The sequence below is a fragment of the Geotrypetes seraphini genome, chromosome 4 (assembly GCF_902459505.1).
Source record: "Geotrypetes seraphini chromosome 4, aGeoSer1.1, whole genome shotgun sequence".
In the NCBI taxonomy this organism is placed as follows: Eukaryota; Metazoa; Chordata; class Amphibia; order Gymnophiona; family Dermophiidae; genus Geotrypetes; species Geotrypetes seraphini.
In genome coordinates, this window is record NC_047087.1 from 696182 (window position 1) to 719868 (window position 23687).

Below are 23687 nucleotides of genomic sequence, written 5' to 3' on the forward strand. Positions count from 1 at the left end.
CTGCGTGAGCGGACTGCTGGGCACGATGGACCTCAGGTCTGACCCAGCAGAGGCATTGCTTATGTTCTTATGTTAAGTTCAGGTACATCTCATACATCTTCTTCTGTAAAGACCGAAGCAAATAATTCATTCAGTCTTTCCGCTATGGTCTTATGCTCCCTAAGCACCCTCATAGGCTTTCTGCTTCTGATGTACCTATAAAAATTGCTATGAATTTTTGCCTCTTTTGTAAGTTTCTCTTCATATTCTTTCTTAGCTGTCTTTACCAATGCTTTGCATCTAACTTGCCAGTGCTTGTGTTGCTTCTTATTTTCTTCATTCGGATCCTTTTTCCATTCTTTAAAGGATTTTTTTTTTTGCTCTAATAGCCTCTTTAATTTCACCTTTTAACCACTCCGACTCTCGTTTCCTTTTCTTTCCACTTTGCTGATACGTGGAACATCTGGTCTGGGCTTCCACAACGGTATTTTTAAATAACATCCACGCCTGGTTTACAGTCCTAATCTTTGCAGCTGATCCTTTTAGCTTCTTTTTAACCATTTTCCTCATTTTATCATAGTCACCCTTTCTAAAATTAAATGCCCCAACAGTAAATTTCTTTTGCAATATTACTGCCGGTATCAGCTCAAATTCGATCACGTTATGATCACTGTTTCCCAACGGACCCAACACAGTTAACTCCCGTACTATGTCTTGCATTCCACTAAGGACCAAATCTAAAATATCACCCCCCTCTTGTCGGTTCCCGGACATTTATGACATCTAGAAATTTTACCTCCCTAGCACTCCCCAATGTAACATTTAACCAGTCAATGTTGAGGTAGTTTCGATAGTACAGTACTTGGTGTTGCTATACAACAGTGTTTGCTTTTGTATTCGATGCTGACTGATTCTGTGGACTAAATAATACAATGACATAGAGATAGATTTGGAGAATATACTTTTGTGGAGTTTTTTGAGCCCATGAAGCATTAACTGAGGCTTTTTTCTCCACAAATATTTATGCTTTGTTTAGCTGAGTTTCTTATACTGCAATTCTCCTATATTCTGTATTGTAGCACACAGGGGTCAGTGGAGTGATCATATTTGTATCGAGCATAATTTTTTTGTTTTTTCTTTATAATTGAAATCACCCATTATTATAGTGTTGCCCATTTCTCCAGCTTTCCTAATTTCTGAAAACATTTCTTCATCAGTCTGCTCATTTTGTCCCGGGGGACGGTAGTATAACCCAACCTTTATATTCCTTCCCTTCACACATGGAATTTCTAACCATAAGGATTCCACACTGCCATCTATGTCATGCAGAATGTTTATTTGATTTGATTCAATTCTCTCTTTAACATATAGTGCCAAACCATATGAAGGGGGAAGACAGAGATGTCTGATCATGGGAGAGGGAGAAATGGTACATAGGGGTATAAAGGAGGGAAAGCGGAGACAGAGGGAGGAGATGGTGCACAGCAATGGGTGCGGCAGGGAAGAGATAAGAAATGCTTCTTATGAATAGATGGGAGTAGGGGAGAAGAAAGAGGGAGAAGATGGTACACATGGATAGATGGGAAGGCATGGAAAAGTAGATTTTGAGAAGAAAGCAGAAAAATGGAAGAACATTGAATATTAAAAGTTAATGCTAAAGATGGATATATGGCAGAAAGTGAAGGAGAGAAAACCAGCAAATGGATAAGGTGGCCCTGGATACACAGTTAAGAGCACAGACAGAAAGAAGTGCAGCCAGAGATTGGGAAAGATGGTTTAAAAACCAAAATCACCAGACAACAAATGTAGGGGAAATTATTTTATTTTAAATTTAGTGATTGAATTGTGTCAGTGTTGAGAAATTACATCTGCTGTCTATATTTTGCACTGTTAAGGAAAAAATGCATTTGTTTCTATTTATCAGAGGTTGTACTGCATACAGAGTCTTAAATATTAGGGTTTCGTTTATATATATCAGTGTTCTCCCTAGGGCCTTATAGCTGGGCGGTCCGCCCGGGTAATTTAGATGACCGCCCAGCTATCATCCGCTCCTGAATTCTGCTGCTGCTGCAACTGCTCAACATTTTTTTAAAACCGGCTTGGAGAACTTATGCTCCAGGGCTCTAACGTGTTCGTGCCGGCTTCCCTTCTCTTCCCTCCAAAACCGGAAGTTATGTCCGGGGGGGGGGTGAAGAGAAGGGAAGCCGGCACGCACATGTTAGAGCCCCGAAGCATGCGTTCGCGGGCTAAGGCGGGAGACAGGTCAGTGAAGCTTACCATTTGCTCTACTTGCTGCCGGGTCCTGCCTACTTTCTGTTTCCGCAAAGGCAGGACCCGGCAGCATTTTTCCCAATAGGTCGATTTTGGACTGATCAACCTTCCTCTCCCCGACGTCAATTCTGCCGTTAGAGAGGAAGTTCTGGCCAGCGGAACTTCCTCTCTGATGGCAGAATTGACGTCTGGGAGAAGAATGCTGGTTGGCCCAAAGCAGGGAGAACTTGGGGCAGCGGCAGCAGCTTTGGGGCCTGTTATCCGATGGCAGTGGCAGTGGCTTGGGGAGGGCAGGGAGGGAGAAAGAAAGAAAGAGGGCAGGCAGGGAGACAGAAGGAAAGAAGAGAAACAGAAAAACAGAAAGGGGGCATGAAGAGAGAAAGAAAGAAAGGGCAGGGAGAGAGGAAGAAAAAGTTGGGGGAGGGAATGAGGTCTGGAGGAGAGGAAGCATACAGGCTGAAAGAAGGGAAGAAAGATTGGATGCACAGTCAGAAGAAGAAAGTGCAACCAGAGACTCATGAAATCACCAAACAAGGTAGGAAAAATGATTTTATTTTAAATTTAGTGATCAAAATGTGTCTGAATTTATATCTGCTGTCTATATTTTACACTATGGTCCCCTTTTACTAAACAGCAATAGTGGTTTTTAGCGCAGGGAGCCTATGAGCGTCGAGAGCAGCGCTGGGCATTCAGCGCAGCTCCCTGCGTTAAAAACTGCTATTGTGGTTTAGTAAAAAGGGAGGGGGGTATTTGTCTATTTTTGTATGGTTGTTAGTGAGCTGACAGTGCATAGAGTCATCTGCTTTGACCTCTTTGAAAAAACCCCTAATAGGAATGATAATTAACATTTTCTCTGCGTACAGTGTGCTTTTTTTAAATTTTATTGTTGGTAGATCATTTTGACTTGGTCATTTTAAAAATAGCTTGCAAGCCCAAAAAGTGTGGGCACCCCTCTGTGTCACACCTCTGGGACACTTTGTTCTCTTGGCATGGCTCTTGACTTGTAGGGGGGGCTATTATTGGAGAAATCTAAATTTGGCTATTAAGGTGAAATTTATAGGGTTTATGATGCTGAAACAGAGGGGTGGGCCATTATTAGAAATGGGCTGCTATTGGAGAGAGGGAATTAAGATGGGGACGGGAGCAGACGCCTGAGAAGAAGACCGTCATTTTGGGTCTGCCAGCATTACAACAGCATTCCTCTTACCTAGCAATGGGTAAGAGGAAAGGAGCCCTTCGCGGCAACCCTCCGGCGGCAGCAGCAGCAGCACCACAACGGCTGGTGCAGACAACAATTGAAGGAGCCTTTGCTCGACTGGGTGAATCAGCAGCTTCTACTTCGGGGGTAAGCCCAAATTCATCGGGCAAACTCAGCTTACAGACTCGGGTGTTGCTAAGCCCGGAGCAAAGGCAACCACCACTGCAACCCGGAAATAGTACAGTGTTGGGAGAATCTGAGGAATCGATGTCCCAGGAGGAGATTTTGAACCTTGGCGAAGGAGGGTTGGTAGCTCCAATATCATCGGGAGTTGGAGAGACTGGAGAACAGCAACAGCTATACCACACTGAAGCAGAGGTGAAAGGAGCTTCTGGCGGGATTAAGATCACCTTTGGGGTGTTAGAGAAGCTGGAAAAAATAGACATGGAGGCTTTATGGCAGGCCATTTCAGTTATGGACGCAAACCTCAAATTGTCTTTTTCCACTTTAAGCATTGACTATAGAACTATCCACTCCAAAGTGGAGCAACAGGGTTTGGCCCTTAAAGATAGAAGTGAAAAGATAGAAAAACAGGAGACAAAAATTTGTGAAATGAAGGCTTTGGATTTGGAATTAGTCAAGGAAAGAAAGAACAGGAAAATGGAAAGCTTCGAAAACCAATTAAGGAAAAATAATTTGAGACTCTTTAATTTTCCTAAATGTTACTTAATTTGACCAATGGAGATGGCAAGAAAGTACTTTAAAGAAATTCTGCTTATTCCAACAGAAAGTTTGCCACCTACGGTTAGAACAAATTATTTTCAAATAAAGAAACCTGTGGAAGTGTCTACTCTAAATGAGATTCAAGGGGCAAATGAAGTGGATACTAATTTAACAACTTTTCTGGAAAACTCTTTAGAGGTTATAACGGAAAGGAAAGCCTTGTTAATAACTCTTGCTTTGGAAAGTGATAGAGAATATGTCTTACGATTGTATTTTCGTCATATAAATGATCAGTTTTTAGGTTCTAATGTACAAATATTTCCAGACTTGTCTTTAAGATCTCAGAGGTGGAGAAAGGAATTTTTGGCATTGAGGCCTCTTGGGAGCAAATTTTTTGTTGAAATTTCCTGTAAAATGTTTTGTTACTTACTAGAATAAGAATTATCTATTTTTTTTAACCTAAACAACTGTTAGGATTTATAGAATCAAAAGAGCAAGTAGTGCCTGTAGCTGAAAATGTTTAACTTGTCATAACCGGCTGTAGGATCTGCAGATAAGTGACGCTTCCAAGTTTGAATAAGATTTTTTCTTTCTCCATTAATATTTTTTTTCTAAATCTCTCTCAATATGGTGGACTAAATATGCTGATTTTAAAAAATAAGGAATTAACCTAAATCACTGGGTTAAGTGGAATTAGGTTTATAATTTTTCTGTTAATAACTTTTATAAATCTGTATGCAAGTATTTGATTTGCTTGTTTGAAATTTGAAAAACTGAATAAATATAAAGTTATTTAAAAAAAAGAAGAAATGGGCTGCTATTAAAATATAGTATGTAAACTTTGGAGGCATCAAAGTAAGTACCCAGCAGTGCCAACATAGGCTGCATTCCAGATTCGAGTTATGATATTATGATATGTCTAACAAATTCTATATCCAATCAGCTTCTAAAGAGAAGATTTAGGTCATTAAAATGTTCCGAAGCTACAGGCAAAATGAAAAGTATTCACAGAAAATAAATGGTGCTTTTAATGTTTATTAATAAAAAATACAATAACTTACATGTCATTTATATTACATAGCAGTAGCAGTTTTACAGTTAGATATGTGATATTAAACCAAAATAATATGTTACATTTCAATATAATATGCATATGAAAACTATCCAAGAATCAGAACCTGAACTTCGGCATGCTGATTCAAAACTAAAGATGCAAGAACTCAGACTTCATGGTTCTAAAACCTGTTTTAATCTTAACACTGAATATCATAATTATTTGATTGTAGATATGGAATCTTAAAGTGTTTAAGGTTGGGAGAGGCTTATTTACAAAAATACTTGCACAACAGGATGGCCATGAAGTAGAATAAGACAGAAACTCATGCACATTTGAAGTTATGAGTCCTTAGATAAGATAAGGCAATACCTTGCTCTCCTGCATTAATTGAGGGCAGGACACACTGACAGAGGGAGATGGTTGTTACTAGCATAAAGGTGGGAGGGTTATGAAGAGCTTATGAGATAAAGTCCCTGCACTTGTGCATTTTCTGAGTCACTTAGAACTCGGACAATGCTGACAGTGTTTATGTTTTATGTTTTATTAACATTTGATATATCACTTAAGCATATTACAGATCTAAGCGGTTTACAATAAAATACAGGTACTTAGAACTTCCCTATTTGTCCCGAAGGCTCACAATCTAGGTAAAGTACCTGAGTAAACAATTATTAAAATAGAATTAATGGCCTACCAGTAGTTGCAGCTCTGCATGCTGCCAGTAAAGAAACACGGAGGTTAATATCAACTGGCACATTCACAGGCTTAAGTTAAATGCCAGCGTTTAATCTGTATATTTAGCTGCTATTCATACAGTTTGTGACATTGAAAATATATATTGGTTTGTGACTACCAGCAAATATATGTTTAGTTTAACCGTGATATTTGGATGACCTAACCTGAAGAAATAACTTATCCAGAGAGTGGCTGAATATTGCCACTAACTAGATAAGACCACCCTTACCCTTTGCCTAACCCAGCCCTATGTGGATAGTATTGAACTGTTTAGTAATTTTCTAATGCAAAAGGTATATGAGTCTTGAATCAGTGGGTTATTCTCCTTTACTCACAAGTTTGTAGAAGGCATCATCTACCTTTTTGTCTCGGCTCCTCCTCATGCATCTCTGGGCTGTGCCCCATTGCCTCAATTTTTCCTTCTACAAGCAAGTTGGAAGGTGTCTTTCTGATCTGCTCCAATTTAGATTTTTTTATTTTGGGGAATTCGTCCGAACTGTGAGACTTGTGGTGCTCCAGAGGTTCCTAGTTCGACTGGAGCAGCTTTGTCTGGGAAAAGATTCTGACTTTTTGTTCAGATGTCTGTAGCCGGGGGGGGGGAGGGAGGGGGGCCGGGATCCCTTTTACAGAGAACCCGCCTGGCCAACCTGCCCCGATTCTTTGGTGGCTCAGGGACTGTTCCCCTGGGAGCAAGGCTCGCTCCTGGTCTTTATTGGAGCTTGAGCACAGGATGTGTGGTCCTGTGTCAGTCCGGAGGACTGATCAGGTGCTGGCTGCATTTCTTCCACCCCACCCTGAGTTATGCACCATTCAACTGGTCCTACAAATGATGGAGAGCATCCTGGAAGGCAAATCGATCAGGGTTGTCTCAGACAATGCCAAAGTGGTGGCCTATGTCAATAGGCAGGGAGGCTCCAAGAGTGTTCCATTGAAACTGGCAGTGTAGTTATTGTTTCTCTGGATAGTAGCCCACCTGGAAACTCTTATTAGTAGCGCATGTATTGGGAGGAGACAATGTACAGACTGGCTATACTTGGGGTGGTGGTCCCTAGCACAGAGGGCCTTCATAAGAACATAAGAATTGCCTTACTGGAACAGACTGAAGGTTCATCAAGCCCAGTATCCTGTTTCCAACAGTGGCCAACCCAGATTCCAAGTACCTAGCTAGATCCCAAGTAGTAAAACAGATTTTATGCTGCTTATTCTAGGAATAAGCAGTGGATTTTTCCAAGCCATCTCAATAATGGCATATGGACTTCTCTTTTAGGAAACTATCCAAGCCTTTTTAAAACCCCGCTAAGCTAACTGATTTCACCACATTCTCCAGCAACGAATTCCAGAGTTTAATTACAAGTTGTGTGAAGAAATATTTTCTCTGGTTTGTTTTAAATCTTCTACTTAGTAGCTTTATCGCATGCCCCCAGTCCTAGTATTTTTGGGAAGAGTGAACAAGTGATTCACATCTACCCTTTCTGCTCTACTTAGTATTTTATAGACCCCCGAGCCATCTCTTCTCCAAGCTGAAGAGCCTTAGCCAGTTTAGTGTTTCCTCATTGGAAAGTCATCCCAAACCATTTATCATTTTTGTTGCCCTTCTCTGGACCTTTTCTAATTCTGCTATATCTTTTTTGAGATACGTCGACTAGAACTGCACACAGTATTCAACACCATAGAACAATACAAGGGCATTATAATATTTTAATCTTTGTTTGCCATTCCTTTCCTGATAATTCCTAACAGACGAAAATGATAGGAGGCTTGCGCCAGAAGACATATAAGGAGAGACTGGAAGCCCTGAATATGTATACCTAGAGGAAAGGAGGGACAGGGGAGATATGATTAAGATGCTTAAATACTTGAAGGGTATTAAAGTAGAACAAAATCTTTTCCAGAGAAAGGAAAATAGTAAAACCAGAGGACATAATTTGAGGTTGAGGTAGATTCAAGAGCAATGTTAGGAAGTTCTACTTTACGGAAAGGGTGGTGGATGCCTGGAATGTGCTCCCGAGAGAGGTAGTGGAGAGGAAAACGGTGACTGAGTTCAAAGAATCATGGGATGAACACAGAGGATCTAGAATCAGAAAATAATATTAAATATTGAACTAAGGCCAGTACTGGGCAGACTTGCACGGTCTGTGTCTCTATATGGCCGTTTGGGGGAGGATGGGCTGGAGAGGGCTTCAATGGCTGGGAGTGTGTAGATGGGCTGGAGTATGTTTTGACAGAGATTTCGGCAGTTGGAACCCAAGCACAGTATCGGGTAAAGCTTTGGATTCTTGCCCAGAAATAGCTAAGAAGAAAAAATTTAAATCGAATCAGGTTGGGCAGACTGGATGGACCATTTGGGTCTTTATCTGCCGTCATCTACCATGTTACTATGTATTCTATTTGCTTTCTTAGCCACTGCGGCTGCACATTGAGCTGAGGGTTTCAACGTATCTTCAACAATGACACCTAGATCTTTTTCCTGGGTAGTGACTCCTAGCATAGGACCCAGCATCAAATAGCTGTAGTTCAGGTTCCTCTTTCCCACATGCTCACATTAAATGTTCCTCTTTGCAGTTGCTCACATAAAACATCATCTGCCCTAGTCTCAGGGGACTGCTTTGGTACATCCCACTGGTTCAAGACTCATATGCCTTTTACACTAGAAGAGAAGATTAGGTTTTGACCTTGATAACCTTCTTTCTAGTAGAAAGGCATATGAGTCTTGAAGGCCCACCCTTTTATATTTCAATTAGCCTGCTTGTTGTCTCAGACATGTATGTACAGTATTTCTAGATGTTGGTGTCTATTGTCAGACAGATCTGATTGATCTCTCTGTTCCAATGAGAAAAGTGAGAGGCTTGAGAGATATACGGTAAGTGTTAGTGCTAGTTGCGCTCAGGTAAGTGACTTGCTCATATCCACCTTGTTCTCAGTTATAATATTGGCATTGATTTGTTGCCTTTTACTTGTTGCAAATCAGAACAGGATTGGTTGGGCAAAGAGTACCCCATTTTCCGCCTCCTTATCTCTCTTATTAGAATTGTCAATTGCTTTGATATGAACTAAGGAGATGTGGCACAGACCAGAGATGCAGGAGGCAGAACTGAGACAAAAAGGTAGATGATGCCTGCTATAAACTGGTTCAAGACTCATATGCCTTTTTACTAGAAAGAAGATTATCGAGGTAAGAACCTAAACTTCCCTAAATTGCCCAGCCTTATCTGTATAACCTTTTTAAATACACAGATAAGCAAATTATGTGTTCACTGGCAAACACAAAAGTTGTTTTGAATATTAGCTTGATAGCTTTTGTTCCCGGACCCAAGAACTGTAGTTTGAGATGGCAGAGATAGGAAATGCTAAGCCTCAGAAAAGGAAAGCATCATAGCTAAGGTTATCAGAGTTTTGTCTGGCGAAACCCTTACACATGGCCCTGCCCTGTTCTGCTCCTAGCCATGCCCTGTTCCGACTCCAGCCCCATCCTGTTCCACCTCTATCCCCACCTCCGCAAAGCCTTGTCTTTGTTTTCTGACCTCTGGGCCACATCTGGAGGGTCTCCGAGCATGCATGCTCAGACGCCCTCCAGATGTGGCTGGGAGGTCGGGGCTTTCCAAAACCTGGACAAACTACCGGGTTTTGGAAAGTCCGTCCGGGCACCCAGACAGTCCTCTAAAAAGAGACATGTCTGGGTTTTGCCAGATATCTGGTAACCCTACTCCTAGCCACCATGTAATGGCTTTATCTACCCAAATGGTGTAGCGGTCCTAGAATTCTGTTTTGTTTTGTTTGGGGGGGTTTTAGGGAATAGCAAAGATCTTTACTGGCTCTATAAAATAATAGTATTTTCTGCAATTTTGATTTTGGAATGTTCTCACAATTTCTAGATCAGAAGACTGGCTCTCCTCTAGAGATAGGAAGTGTAGTATTCATATATAGTAATTATTCTACTTTTTGTGGAATAGGCTGGAGAAGAGGGAGGAGTGGCCTTGTGGTTAAAGCTCCAGCCTGAGCACCTGAGGTTGAAGGTGTGAGCTCAGCGCTGCTTCTTGTGACCTTGGGCAAGTCACTTAACCCTCCGTTGCCCTAGGTATGTTAGCTAGATTGTGAACCCGATGGGACAGATAGAGGAGCAGGTTAGCAAGCAACATGATGACAAATGAGTAACAGGAAGAGAAAGTACCAAAAGGACGAGTGAGTGATTGAGAACAAGCATGAAGAAGACAGATGGAAGAATAAGCAGGAAAAAGGGTAGGACAAACATGCACATACTATATTTTCAGGGAAAGGTTAAAAGACTCATCTTTTCTCCTCGAACCCATAACATGAACTCAGAACTCTGTCCACTTAATATTTCATTCTATGTTCATGTCCTCTTATCAGTAATCTTATTGTAAACTGCATTGAATCCTATTTGAAACTGGTGATATAGAAGAAAAATGTATGGTATAGTAGTGATGGGCAAGATAAATGTTTGTAGCATAAAGATGAACAGCTTGTGGGAAGACAAATGAGGTGAAGAGCAAACAGCTGTGATATAATAAGGCACAAGCAACGCTGCACCATATTTCCATATTAATGTAACTGTTATATAACCATATTTTAAATAAAAAAAATATACAAAGAACTGTTTTGTCATGCAGTGGGAAGAATACAAGCATCTAGTATAATGAGTGAGTTTGCTGGCACTGTTTACAGTACACATCATTGGCTGAATGGATTCTCAAGCATGCATTTATAATGTGATTATTTGATCACTATCTGTAGGTAGTCCTTGCCTAGAAGAGAGAGGTAGATCCCAAGGTAATCCCTCTCGTCTATTTGTCGCACTCCATTTCTTGTGCCCCTTCAGAATCCAGGTAATGCTGCTCACAAAAATACCGGATTCGGCTACAGGCCTCAAGCATCATTTCCTCTGGAATAGTCAGCACAACCCGGAAGTAATTAGGATATTCAAAACACTGCAGTTAACAGGGGAAAAGGATTAGTTTAGTTTGTACAATTTGGTTCTCCTAAAAAAATTTTTATAATTACTAGAACTATCTTATGCATTGCAGGGACAGGATAGGAAATGCAGCTGACTATTGAAAGTAGTAGGAACACAAAGGAAATGATTCAGGGTCATTACAGGGACTTGTTCATTACAGAACCAGGCTCCTTACTGTGTGACTAAAGCTTAATCTATGCAGAATAGTTGCTGAAGTATTAGAGCTTGCAAAATATTTTGCATTAAAATTTGTAGAAATGGTGCCCAAGAAATGTATTTTCTATAAGAAAGTACATTTGAAAAGCAAGTTACCGTTGCAGGAAGACAGAAGACTGATTGTTCTGAGATCAATCGTTCTGTAAATTCTATATCATTTTCAAACTCTGGGAAATGTTCCATTGCAATCCCAACCTGCAGCATAAGAAATAGAAATAGATGTGGAACTTGGGACAGAAAATTCATTTAATAATTATCGATTCAGTCTTTAATACTCTGGAATTTGTTTCTTTTGATCTTTCTTATAAAACAGGAAGATTTGTGATGTGATCATTCCCTTTTAAATTATAGAAATAAAGGTCAACAACATTTTAAATGGATTAAAACTTGCTTCATGCATTACTAGATCAATCAGCATTTGCAGAATACTAGGGATAATTTTAAAATGCATTTTCTCTGTGTAGCATGTGTAGGAGTAGATGCACATAAAAAGTAGGTGTATAGAAGCATAGGGGCCCTTTTTTATTAAAGCTTAGCATGTGCTAAGTGCTATGCATCTTATTTTGTACTCTATGGACCACATGGCACTTAGCCAACACTAATGTCTGTTAGCGCACACTAAACTTTAGTAAAAGGGCCTCTTAATAAGGGCATAGTTTGGATGAAGTTGCAATATGCAAGCATACTTTACACATATTTTGTACCTGCCTCAGAGGAATGGTTTAAAGTTTAGTAGATAAAAGTTAATGATAAAAAAATGCAGGTTCATGCATTTGGGATGTAAGGGGTAGACTATGGGGGTAAAGTTCGGTGCATAAAACAAGGATGGGATCTGGTATTAATCTTAAACCATTGTTTTTTCAGTGGCTAAACAGATAGAGAAGGCAATAGGAAAACCCAGAAGGAGGTGATGGTGCCTCTTGAGTAAGTCTCTGGTGACTGTGGACAGTTCTGAAGATCACACCTGTTAAAATGGTCAACAGTCTACATCATAAAGCACAAGGTTTATTTATACTGCTATATTCTATCCCCAGATATTCAGCTGGTGACAGCAGTTAGCTAACTTTGACCTGGATATTCAATGGCAGGCCTAAATCAGACACCAACGATCTTCCCTCGATTATCAGAACGTCATTATCTCTATCACTTTTTAGGAAAAATCTGAAAACTTATCTCTTTCAGAGATTCTTAACTGAGGACTGATCTAATTTATTGAAAATTTTTCTATTACCTTCATTATTGTTTTCTATTATATTCTTTTAAATCTTTGTTAACCGGCTCGAGTCCTTGCTGGAATGATCCGGTATATAAGATGGAAATTAGATTAGATTAGAACATTGAATAGAAACATAAAAACATGATGGCAGATAAAGGCCAAATGGCCCATCAAGTCTGGGACTTGGGTATAATCCAGAGCGGGACTTGGGTGTGATTGTATGTGATGATCTTAAGGTGGCCAAACTGGTTGAAAAGGTGACGGCAAAAGCTAGAAGGATGCTAGGTTGCATAGGGAGAAGCATGGCCAGTAGGAGAAAGGAGGTATTGATGCCCCTATATAAGACTTTGGTGAGACCTCATTTAAAATATTGTGTACAATTCTGGAGGCCACACCTTTAAAAAGATATAAAAAGGATGGAGTTGGTCCAGAGGAAGGCTACTAAAATGTTATGTGGTCTTCATCATAAGGTGTATGGGGACATACTTAAAGATCTCAATCTGTATACTTTGGAGGAAAGAAGGGAGATATGATAGAGACATTTAAATCACAAAATATGAAAAAATGTTATTAGCCAAGTGATGGTGACCCCCACTGAAAAAATATTTACTTAAAGTGGAGAAAAAGCCTCAACCTCATTTAATATTTAGATGGCAACCCGTATGTCAATGCGTATGACTCGTTGGTGAAACAAGAGCTTTGTTGGAAAGTAGAACAGCTTTTCTTCACCACAACGCTATGAATCTGATGAGGATGCTATAGCAGAAGGTTGGCATGCTGTGTTGGAGCACAACATTTTGGGAGATTGACATCATGATGTGAAGATAAGTTCAACATTGTTTCTTGTTCTTTTTCCCTATTTTCCTGTGCACAGTGGTGGGAGTATATACCATTTTGAAATTGCATTTTGATATTTGTGGAGTTTTTTGGCTATGATACATTTGTTGAACAGCTGGAAACCCAGTGGGTTGCCGTCTAAATATTAAATGAGGTTGAGGCTTTTTCTCCACTTTAAGTAAATGTTTTTTCAGTGGGTGTCACCGTCCCTTGGCTAATAACATTTTTTTGTATTTTGTGGTTAAATTTTTTTCTTGAGAGACATTTAAATACCTACATAATGTAAATGCACATGAGTTGAGTCTCTTTCATTTGAAAGGAAACTGCAATGAGAGGGCATAAGATGAAGTTAAGAGGTGACAGGCTCCGGAGTAATCTAAGGAAATACTTTTTTTACAGAAAGGGTAGTAGATGCATGGAACAGTCTCCCAGAAGAGGTGGTGGAGACAGAGACTGTTTGAATTCAAAAGGGCTTGGGATAGGCACATAGGATCTCTCGGAGAGAGAAAGAGATAATGGTTACTGCGGATGGGCAGACTAGATAGGCCATTTGGCCTTTATCTGCCGTCATGTTTCAATTAAATAACCAGTTTATCAAATTATATCATGCTACTTCTATCCAAAATGTTTTGTAAAACGCACGTGGGGAATCTCAGAATGCCTCCTTGTCACCTATATTGGTTGTTCTTTTTTCTTTTATACTTTTTTACTAGTATAAAAAGAAAAAAAGAACAACCAATATAGATTAAGAAAGTAAATGCCCGATTGGGTGAGCCAGTGAAGAGTGCTGCCACACTGTACTGTATCAGACAGGGTGGCGTTCTGAGATTCCCCACTTGTGTTTTACAAAACATTTTGGATGGAAGTAGCATGATATAATTTGATGAACTGAAGATCTGATTGATTTATATTAAAGTTTGCCTATTTTAAGTGTCAATGAAATAACAATAGGAGCAAACATAAGAAGACATAAGTTACAAAAAAATAATATAATGAGGGAGTAGAGCATTGAGGAAAACAGAATATTAATAATCATAAAATATAGTAGGATAGAAGGGAGTGAAAGACCAAACAGGACAAGCAAAGAAAGGGTAATGCACAGAGCACCACTACACTAGGTCTCAAAGCAGCAGAGAGGACTGTCAACAAGCTGAAAATCTCTTCTAACCTAGTAAGTCCCAACTCCATCCTGACCTACCTCCGGTTAGTCTTTATACTAACAGATAGTGCTATGACAATGTACCTGGATATTAAGAACATAAGAGTTGCCTTACTAGGACAGACTGAAGGTCCGTCAAGCCCAATATCCTGTTTCCAACAGTGGTCAACCCAGGTCATTAGTACTTCGCAAAATCCTAAGGAGTAAAACAGATTCTATGCTGTATATCCTAGAAATAAGCAATGGATTTCCCCAAGCCATCTCAATAATAGCATATGGACTTTTCTTATAGGAAATTAGCCAAACCTTTTTAAAACTTTACTAAGTTAACTGCTTTCATTTTATTCTCTGGCAATGAATTCCAGAATTTAATTACACATTGAGTATAGAAATATTTTCTCCTGTTTCTTTTAAATCTAATACTAAGTAGCTTCATCGCATGCCCCCTAGTCCTAGTATTTATGGAAAGAGTAAACCAATTAATCACATCTACCGTTTCCACACCACTCAGAATTTTATAGACCTCTATTATATTACCCCTGAACCGTCTCTTCTCTAAGCTGAAGAGCCCTAGCCCCTTTATCCTTTCCTCATAAGGAAGTTATCCCATCCCTTTTATCATTTTTGTCGTTCATCTCTGTACCTTTTCTTTTTTTTTTTTAACCTTTATTGATTTTAAAAACTTATGAAAAGTGTAACAATTATACACACAATAATAACAAATAACAACACTTAAATTTGTGCAAACATCTGAAACAAATTACTCCATCCCCTCCCTTTCCCTCCTTCCCTACCTGGATGTGTGTAAAAATCTAATAAATCCAGGAACTAAGGGGCTCATAATTGAAAGAGAAAAACATCCAAAAACTGGCCTAAGTCGGCACTTGGATGAACATTTCTCAAAAACGTCCAAGCGCTGATAATAAAACCGGGTTTTGGACGTATTTAAAAATGACCTAGGCCTTCATAGTGCCGCTCAACATCCAAAGCTAAATGGGGAGTTTCGGGAGGCGTGTAGAGGGCAGAAGTTGGGTGGGACATGGGCCGGCTTAGACTTAATCGTACAGCATGTATAACCGAAAGTCTAACAACAGAGCCTAGACGGAACATGTAAAACATGGTCTAAGTCACAAAAACTCACCTAAACTCACTAGATAAGCATTGCAAACACATAACACACACTACCCCAGTGATCACCAACCCCCCCCCCCCCTCACCATAAAAATTTTATTCACAACTTTAAATTTCAGCCTCCAGACCATCATCATCTGGCCGCCTGGCATAGGAAAGCCTAGTCGTCCAGTGCAGAGGCAGCTTAAGTCGTCTTGGGGTTGGGTGAGGGACCCATAAAGAGGAGGACCTGAGAAAAGTGAGATCCTGTTTCCATCAAAAACACTTTGCCGTCCTTGTCCAATCCACCATCCTTTCTAGACTGGACTACTGCAACTCTATCTACCTTAGCCTAACAAAGAAAAACCTTCATAGACTCCAGCAGATTCAGAATACCGCTGCTAAGCTTATCTTCGCAAAAGGCAAATTTGACCACATCTCACTGCTTTTGTCCAAGCTCCACTGGCTTCCGATAATCTCCAGAGTCTACTTCGAATGTGCCTGCCTCACTTTCAAGATCCTACACGGTATCCTCCCTCCCTTCATTCTTCTTTCTTGGAACTCCTCTAACCCCAATTCCGCCAGATCCACCCAAAAACTGAAACTTTCCTTTCCCTCTCTAAAAGGCATTTCCCTTATAGGAAAACTAGGTTCTTCCCTCCCCTTCAGAATCACTCAGCTCTGGAACAACCTTACCTCCCCTCTTAGGAATCTGAGCTCCCTCCAACTCTTCCGTAAACATCTGAAAACCTGGTTATTCTCAAAAATGTAACTCCTCCTCCCTCTCTGGTTAATCTAGTCCTAAATTTTCTCTTCATTTTTCCTCTTCCCTATATTGGAGTTCCTTTCTACCCTAACTCTTGTTAACCGTTTCGAGCTTTATGAATGTAGAGATGATGCGGTATACAAACCTAAGGTTTAGATTAGATTAGATTAGGATTTATGCCCATAAGCCCCTGTAATCACTGCATTGATACTGAAATGTGCACTGCCCTATACACCCCCATAACCCTTTTTGACTGGCATATAAGTGGCTCCTGCAGCCATACAGGCTATTGGAGTTGTAGGTAAGTGGGTATAGGGGATTCTGGAGGTGGTTTGGGGGGCTCACCGTCACCTATAAGGGATCTGTAGGGAGGAGAAGCCATGGCACCCTTTTTGTGAAGTTCACAGCGGTGCCCTGTAAGGTACTCCACTATTTAGGTGGCATGTCTGGGTGTGCAGTCCATCACTTTGCAGACCCCTCCCATGTCCAACAAGGCTTGTTCTAGGCGTTTTGGACTTGGACGGTATGTTGGACAGAAATGTGGTATAAAGATAGACGATTTAGTGGCTTGGACGATCAAATCGGCAGGACGTATAATTAGATGATTTTTGAAAGTAAAAAAAAGTTGGACGTATCTTTCAAAATGTGTCATAAGAACATAAGAAGTTGCCTCCGCTGAGGCAGACCAGAGGTCCATCTCGCCCAGCGGTCCGCTCCCGCAGCGGCCCATCAGGCCTATTGCCTGAGCAGTGGTCCCTGACTATTTCTATAACCTACCTCTACTCCTATCCCTATAACCTACCTCTACTCCTATCTGTACCCCTCAATCCCTTTGTCCTCTAGGAACCCATCCAAACCTTCTTTGAAGCCCTGTAACGTGCTTCTGCCTACCACAGCCTCTTAGGCTCTTTTTAACTTTGGTCGACTTACGATATGGATGTAAACGGACTTAGACGTCCCTTTTGATTATGCCCCTCCACGGATTTAATCTTTGTATTGCTTGACCAATACCTCCAAATCTCTCTGAACCTTTTACTATTTCCAGATTGTTCCACTATCATCCTTTCATATCTATAGTATAAACACAATGTTTCCCACCAAAAAGAAAAATTCAACCTATCCCAACTTTTCCAATTTCTAGTTATTAATTGCATGGCCACCCTAGTCATAACAATAAGATTGTTGATGTTTGTCAACCATGCTAGCAGACTGCTGCTGTGGTAATCGTGCCAATGTCCATAGGGGATTAATGGATATCGGTGTGTTCGTCACGCATCGGCTGCTACCACAGCTTTGTTAAAAAAGTCCTTAATTATCTCACTAGTTATTCCCATCTCTAGATCATTGATAAATATGTTAAAAAGCAGTGGTCCCTGCAAAGACCCCTGGGGAACCCCATTATTTACCCAAGTGAAAATAAAATCACAAACTCAGGGGTTGTAAATATCCAATCTGCAAAAAAACAAAAACAAACCCCAAATGCACATTTCTACCTATTGCTTAAATTGCTTCAATAAGTGTCTGAACTATGGAGGCTCAATGTTTGTGTAAGAAGGAGGAAAAAGCCTCAAACTCTGAACCCCTTGCTGATATTTTTGTATGCGAGCAATACCTCATTGGCATAAAAAACCTCCTCCTTTCCAAATCAAACTTGCTTATAACGTTTGATGGGGTAACAATAATAATCTTCCTGCCCGCTTAACTGAGCACAATTAACTCGTTCAGTTTTTGAAAAACAGTCATTAACAAGCACAAATGACCCATTCAATTATTGAAAACCAGTCACTATTCTTTCAGAAATCCTGTTTACTGCTTTACTTATCTTGAATGTGCTTGAAAGAAGCCTCCACCTATACTTGAAACAAAGCTGCTTGGAAACAGTTCAGTTCAATCCAAGTTTGTTCAGTCAAAAGCCGATGGTGGCCAGCCAGCATTTTGCTGTAGCTACGTCAGGGCAAATAGGCTTTAACTGGCATTTCTCCTCTGTGCTCAGTGGCGTATAGGTGTGCCACTGAGCATGGAGGAGAAGTACTGATTAAAGTCTATTTGCCCTGACGCAGCTACAGCAAAATGCTGACTGGCCACCGTCAGCTTTTGACTGAACAGACATACACAGGACTTGGGTTGAACTTAACTGTTTCCATGCAGCTTTATTGAGTTATAAAAAAATATGCCAATACGTAGATCTCTTTTTTGTTTGCCCCTCTTGCAAAGATTGAAATTTAAGTTTATTGAATGATTTTAAATTCAAATGATTCTGATGTTGCACCTGAATATTTGTGAATAGCGTTAAATCATTATCAGCTTGTGCATTGCCTTCATTCTAATGGCGCAAGTCAATTGATGAGCCCTTTGACGAAGATGGCTAAATTAGTCTCTGCCCCAGTGATGGCTTTTTCTGTTGTGGATCCTAGACTCTGGAACTTGCTTACCGAACCCTGATATGTTGCAGATTAGAAAGCAAGTTAAAGCTATTTTATTTACTAGAGCTTTATGCATTGTGCATGGAATTTTGAATAATGATTATGAATGTATACTGTACACAACACTGGAAAGTCATCATTCAATTTTGCATTTTATGTTGGTATCTGATCAGTATTGGAACCTGGAATGACTCAGTTGGTGACAGGATGCTGGAATTAGTAGACCTTGTCTACTAAGGCTTTACGCAGAGAGGGCTGGATAATTGTTTGAGACTCCAAGCTTTGGGGGTTTGGTATATGAAAGGCCACAAAGTATGTGAAGGATAACCCCAGAAGGCTGGATGCATGCTGTGGGAGAAATTCTGGAAATTTATGTTTGAATGTGAGTATGTCTCTCACAGAGCTAACTGTTGATCTGGGCAGATTTGGTAGGGATAGGAGTGTGGGAAGCAGCACCCTCCAATCATGAAGACTTTTATTCCTTACCATCAGGTACATGGCACCAGCTGGACGGATTGGTGTCAGTCCAGGGACAAGAGAGAGAGTACTGTGGCACAGGTCAGCATTGGCCTGCAGACATAGAGAAACACAAAAGAATAAAATTCTATGAAGATTCAAGTTTATTAAAAGTTTGTTGTACACGCAATGTCATGTACTTCAACCACATCAGAAAGAACACTAAACTAGAACAAATTCTATGCCCTACATGTTTGTCTTGATTAGATTGTACATTCTGTGGTCTATTGGTCTATGCTACTAATGGCTTTGTCAGTCCTGCCCCTTCAAATGTAGCTTCTTGTTTCTGAAGGGCAGGACCGGCAAAGCCAACAGCAGCATGGACAGATGGTAGATCCATGATTTTTGCTGTTTTTTTTTTTTTTTTAAATCTCTGTTTAGGGTAGTAAACTAGGCTGCTGGGGGGGAGGGGAGGGGAACTGATGGATGAGTACTGCCAGACTGGGAAAGGAGAGCACCCACAAAAGTTTGCCCAGGGCCCTGTGAGTGGTCTTGCGGCAATAAACCTTTTGACCTTTTGCAAAATGTCCTGGACGGAACTTAGATGTTTTGGGCTAGACCTCTTTTGTAAGCATCTAAGTGCCAAAAAGGTATCCAAACTGAACAGATGACCACTGTAGGGATTAAGTAATGACCCCCCCCCCCCCACACACACACACACTCCCCCAGTGGTCACTGACCCTCTCCCACTACAAAAAAGATCTGAATGAAACAGTGTATACCTGTTTCTAGAACAGTAGCACCTGGTATGAGAAAGCCTAGTAGAGCTGCACACAGGTGTCTTAAGTAGCCTAGTGAGTGGGCTAGTGAATTAAGAGTTTGTGGATTTTATCCTAATTTGAGCAGTTTGATTATGAACAAGGATACAGAAGAAAAGGCAGTAGGGTGAACAGGTATGATTCTGTGTCCTTTAGGAAAAAAAGTAATACTAAACAACTCAAAATGGAAACCCAACTGGATCAATATTTCCTGCTACATTAAACCAATTTATTTATTACATTTTCTATACTGCTCTCTCAGGGAAGCTCAGAGTGGTTTACATGAATTTATTCAGGTACTCAAAGCATTTCTCCCTGCCTCACCTGGGGCAATAGGGGGGATTAAGGGGTCCTTTTATCAAGCTGCGGTAGGGGTTTAATGCGCGTTAAACTGCCTGCCGTTCTAGCCGCTAGCACCTGCATTGAGCAGGAGTTAAGTTTTTAGCCGGCCGCGGGGGTTAGCGCGTGATGAAATGTCTGACGGGCTAGTGCGGCTTGATAAAAAGACCCATAAGTGACTTGCCCAGGGTCACAAGAAGCAGCATGAGTTTGAACCCACAGCCTCAGGGAGTAGCTTTAACCACTTTAGCAATACTCCTGTTACTCCTTTTAATGAACATACCTTAATAAAGCTGATGGTGTTATGGTAAAAGTCTTGAGGAGTTCGATGGATGATGTGTTCCAGTGCACCCTGGACAATTGTGCAGGGCCCCAGAATCCTCTGACTCAATCGGATGAGACCATCTCTGATCTGAAATATATTAGGCTAAAGGTGAGTTCATGCATGGCCATTATACTACCCTGAAGCTAAAATGGAAGAAGACCCATAGTAATTATGTAGTACAGAAGGCCAAATAAAATGGTACAGGCTAGCTAACTGAACATATAACTAACATAAATCTCTCCTCAGGTCCTCTGCACTTTAATGCTTATTTCACCTAAGGTAGATCTTCATTACTGCATCTGACTGAAGTTATAGAAAACAAACCAATTTTTAAAGGCAAGTTTTGTTCTGTGGTTTGTAATGTAGCAAGATGTGTATGTTATCAGCATACGCAGCCAAAAGCAAGGGAACCCCCCCCCCCCACACACACACACACACGTGAAATTAACAGAGAATCAAGAAGTGGGGATGGAACTGTACACATCAGCCAGGTATAAACAAGTAGATGAACATTTATTAAAAAGTCAATAAAACAGTGTCATATCAATTGAGTACAATCATAGCTGCAGACCTGACACAGTCTGTGTTTCGGCATTAAAGCTTGCCTCAGGGGTACAAAGACATCTTAAAAATAAACATTGACAAATATTGATAATGTCCAACTTTTACAGCCAGTGTCACAAGTGAAATCCATGAATGCTTAAACATATACATTTTACACAGAAAAAATAAGGCAAAACATCTTTACAAAGAAATAACCTAAGTGTCAGAGGATGAATTGTGAAACATGAATAATAAATGTGTTAGTCTAGATAGAGAATAAACAAAACCATCTGTTCATAGAAATAACCCAATGTGAATGAAAGGTGTATTTGTATATTATGAAATGAAAAGATGTCATAAGTGTATAAATAAGCTGATGAGATGAAGTGATGAAATGATAAATGGGAATGAGGTGAAAAAGGAATGCAATGCAGAACCTACCCAGTAGATGGCAGTCATATGCTATAGGTCAGGCATGTCCAACTTTGAACAGGTCGTGATCTACTTTTTCTAGACAAAAGTACCGGTGATCTACCACCATGAAAATGAAGTTTTAAATTAGTTTCAAATTAAATTTTAACCCAATAAAGTTGGAGGATTCCCCCCACCAACACACATTTTAAATGAACCTTCTGTCATTTACTTGGATTTGATCAGCTGCTAAGCAAATTAAACAAAAACAAAACAGAGAGACGAAGATCCAGTAAGAACTGCGAGGGGAAATGGAAAGTAAATTTTTTTCTTAAAGTTTTATTGAGTAATAACTTTCTTTAACTGTCTTAATAACTTTCTCAGGAAACTACAAAGCCATGGAATAGAGGGAGATATACTAAGATGGATAGGCAAATGGCTGGAGAACAGAAAGCAGAGAGTGGGCATAAATGGGAAGTTCTCAGACTGGGAGAAAGTGACTAGCGGTGTGCCCCAAGGCTCGGTACTTGGGCCCATCTTATTTAATATTTTAATCAATGACCTAGAAGAAGGAACATCCAGTGAGATCATCAAGTTTGCAGACAACATAAAGCTATGCCGGGCAATCATATTGCAGAAGGATAGTGAGGAACTCCAGAGTGACTTGTGTCAGTTAGAGAAATGGGCGGAGAAATGGCAGATGAAGTTTAATGTGGAAAAGTGCAAAGTAATTCATTTAGGCAGAAAGAACAAGGAACACGAGTATAGAATGTCACGTGCAACTCTGGGTAAGAGCAAACAAGAAAAGGACCTGGGTGTACTGAAAGATAGGACCCTGGAACCATCAGCACAATGCGCGGCAGTGGCAAAGAAAGCAAATAGAATGTTAGGCATGATAAAGGAATCACGAGTACATTGGAGAAAGTTATAATGCCATTTTATAGAGCAATGGTCAGACCACACTTGGACTACTGTGTCCAACTTTGGTCTCCCAACCTAAAGAAGGATATAAAACTGCTGGAGAGGGTGCAGAGATGAGCAACGAAGCTAATAAAAGGTATGGAGAACTTGGAATATGAGGAATGACTTAAGAGACTGGGATTGTTTTCCCTTGAGAAAAGGAGACTGCGAGGGGATATGATCAAGACTTTCAAAATACTGAAAGGAATTGACAAAATAGAGCAGGAAAAAAAATTATTTACAATGTCCAATGTAACACGGACAAGAGGACATGACCTGAAGCTAAGGGGGGGACAAGTCCAGGACAAATATCAGGAAGTTCTGCTTCACGCAACGAGTGGTGGACACCTGGAATGCTCTCCCAGAGGAGGTTATTGCAGAATCCACCGTTCTAGGATTTAAAAGCAAACTAGATGCATATCTCCTTACGAGAGGCATAGAGGAATATGGGTGGCTAAAATTACGCCAGGTGTACACCTGGCTGGGCCTCCGCGTGTGCGGATCGCCGGACTTGATGGACCGAAGGTCTGATCCGTAGATGGCAATTCTTATGTTCTTATTGAGTAATTTGTGTTAAATTTAGCTCAAGTGTTGATCCAGGCTGAGCTTGCACAATCTTTAATATTTTGCTCTTGCTCATTAGTGAGATGTCTGAGCATGCATTTCATCCACCAGCTTTTTGAAGTTGGGTGACTATTGCGTGAGGGCCAATCTCAGGGAATCCTGGAGATGTTCCTTTGTCATGTTGGAACGTTGTGTATTATTTGTCATTTTCAGATGGGAAAACGCAGATTCACATAAATAAGTTGAACCAAAACAGGAGTGTATAGCTTCACTGCATCTTCTCAAATTAGGAAATTTGTCTCTAGGCACTAGCTTCCTAAACGATTCTTGCTCAGCACGGGTCTTGAGAAAAATGTCATTTTTAAGGGTTAATATTTTGTTTTCAAGAGATGGCTTGTTCAATGAGTAATTTTTACTGATAGCAGCTGCAGTTTCTTTAATGTCCACATCTACTTTGAATGGTTATGACAAGTACTCCATAACTTTTCCAATTTTTGGGAAAATCACAGAATCTATTTTTGAATTCCTGGATAACAGAACAGATTTCCGTCACATACTTCTCGTTCTGAAAAACAAAATTTGGATATTATCCCAGATGGTCCTGCGTAT

The 23687-nt window shown here is 40.4% G+C and overlaps 1 protein-coding gene across 2 annotated transcripts in view; it reads right to left on the minus strand.

The window, feature by feature from the left end:
• Positions 1 to 8193: 8193 nt before the first annotated feature.
• TAT (tyrosine aminotransferase) overlaps positions 8194 to 23687 on the minus strand; it is a 253009-nt gene continuing 237515 nt past the window's right edge. For both annotated transcript variants that reach the window (XM_033941777.1, XM_033941778.1), the window contains exons 10-13: positions 20559 to 20687; positions 19149 to 19232; positions 11248 to 11346; positions 8194 to 10909 (exon numbers count right to left, since the gene is read on the minus strand). In XM_033941777.1, coding sequence (XP_033797668.1) covers positions 10766 to 10909; positions 11248 to 11346; positions 19149 to 19232; positions 20559 to 20687 — 456 coding nt within the window. In that variant the 3' untranslated portion in view covers positions 8194 to 10765. The remainder of the gene's footprint in view (positions 10910 to 11247; positions 11347 to 19148; positions 19233 to 20558; positions 20688 to 23687) is intronic.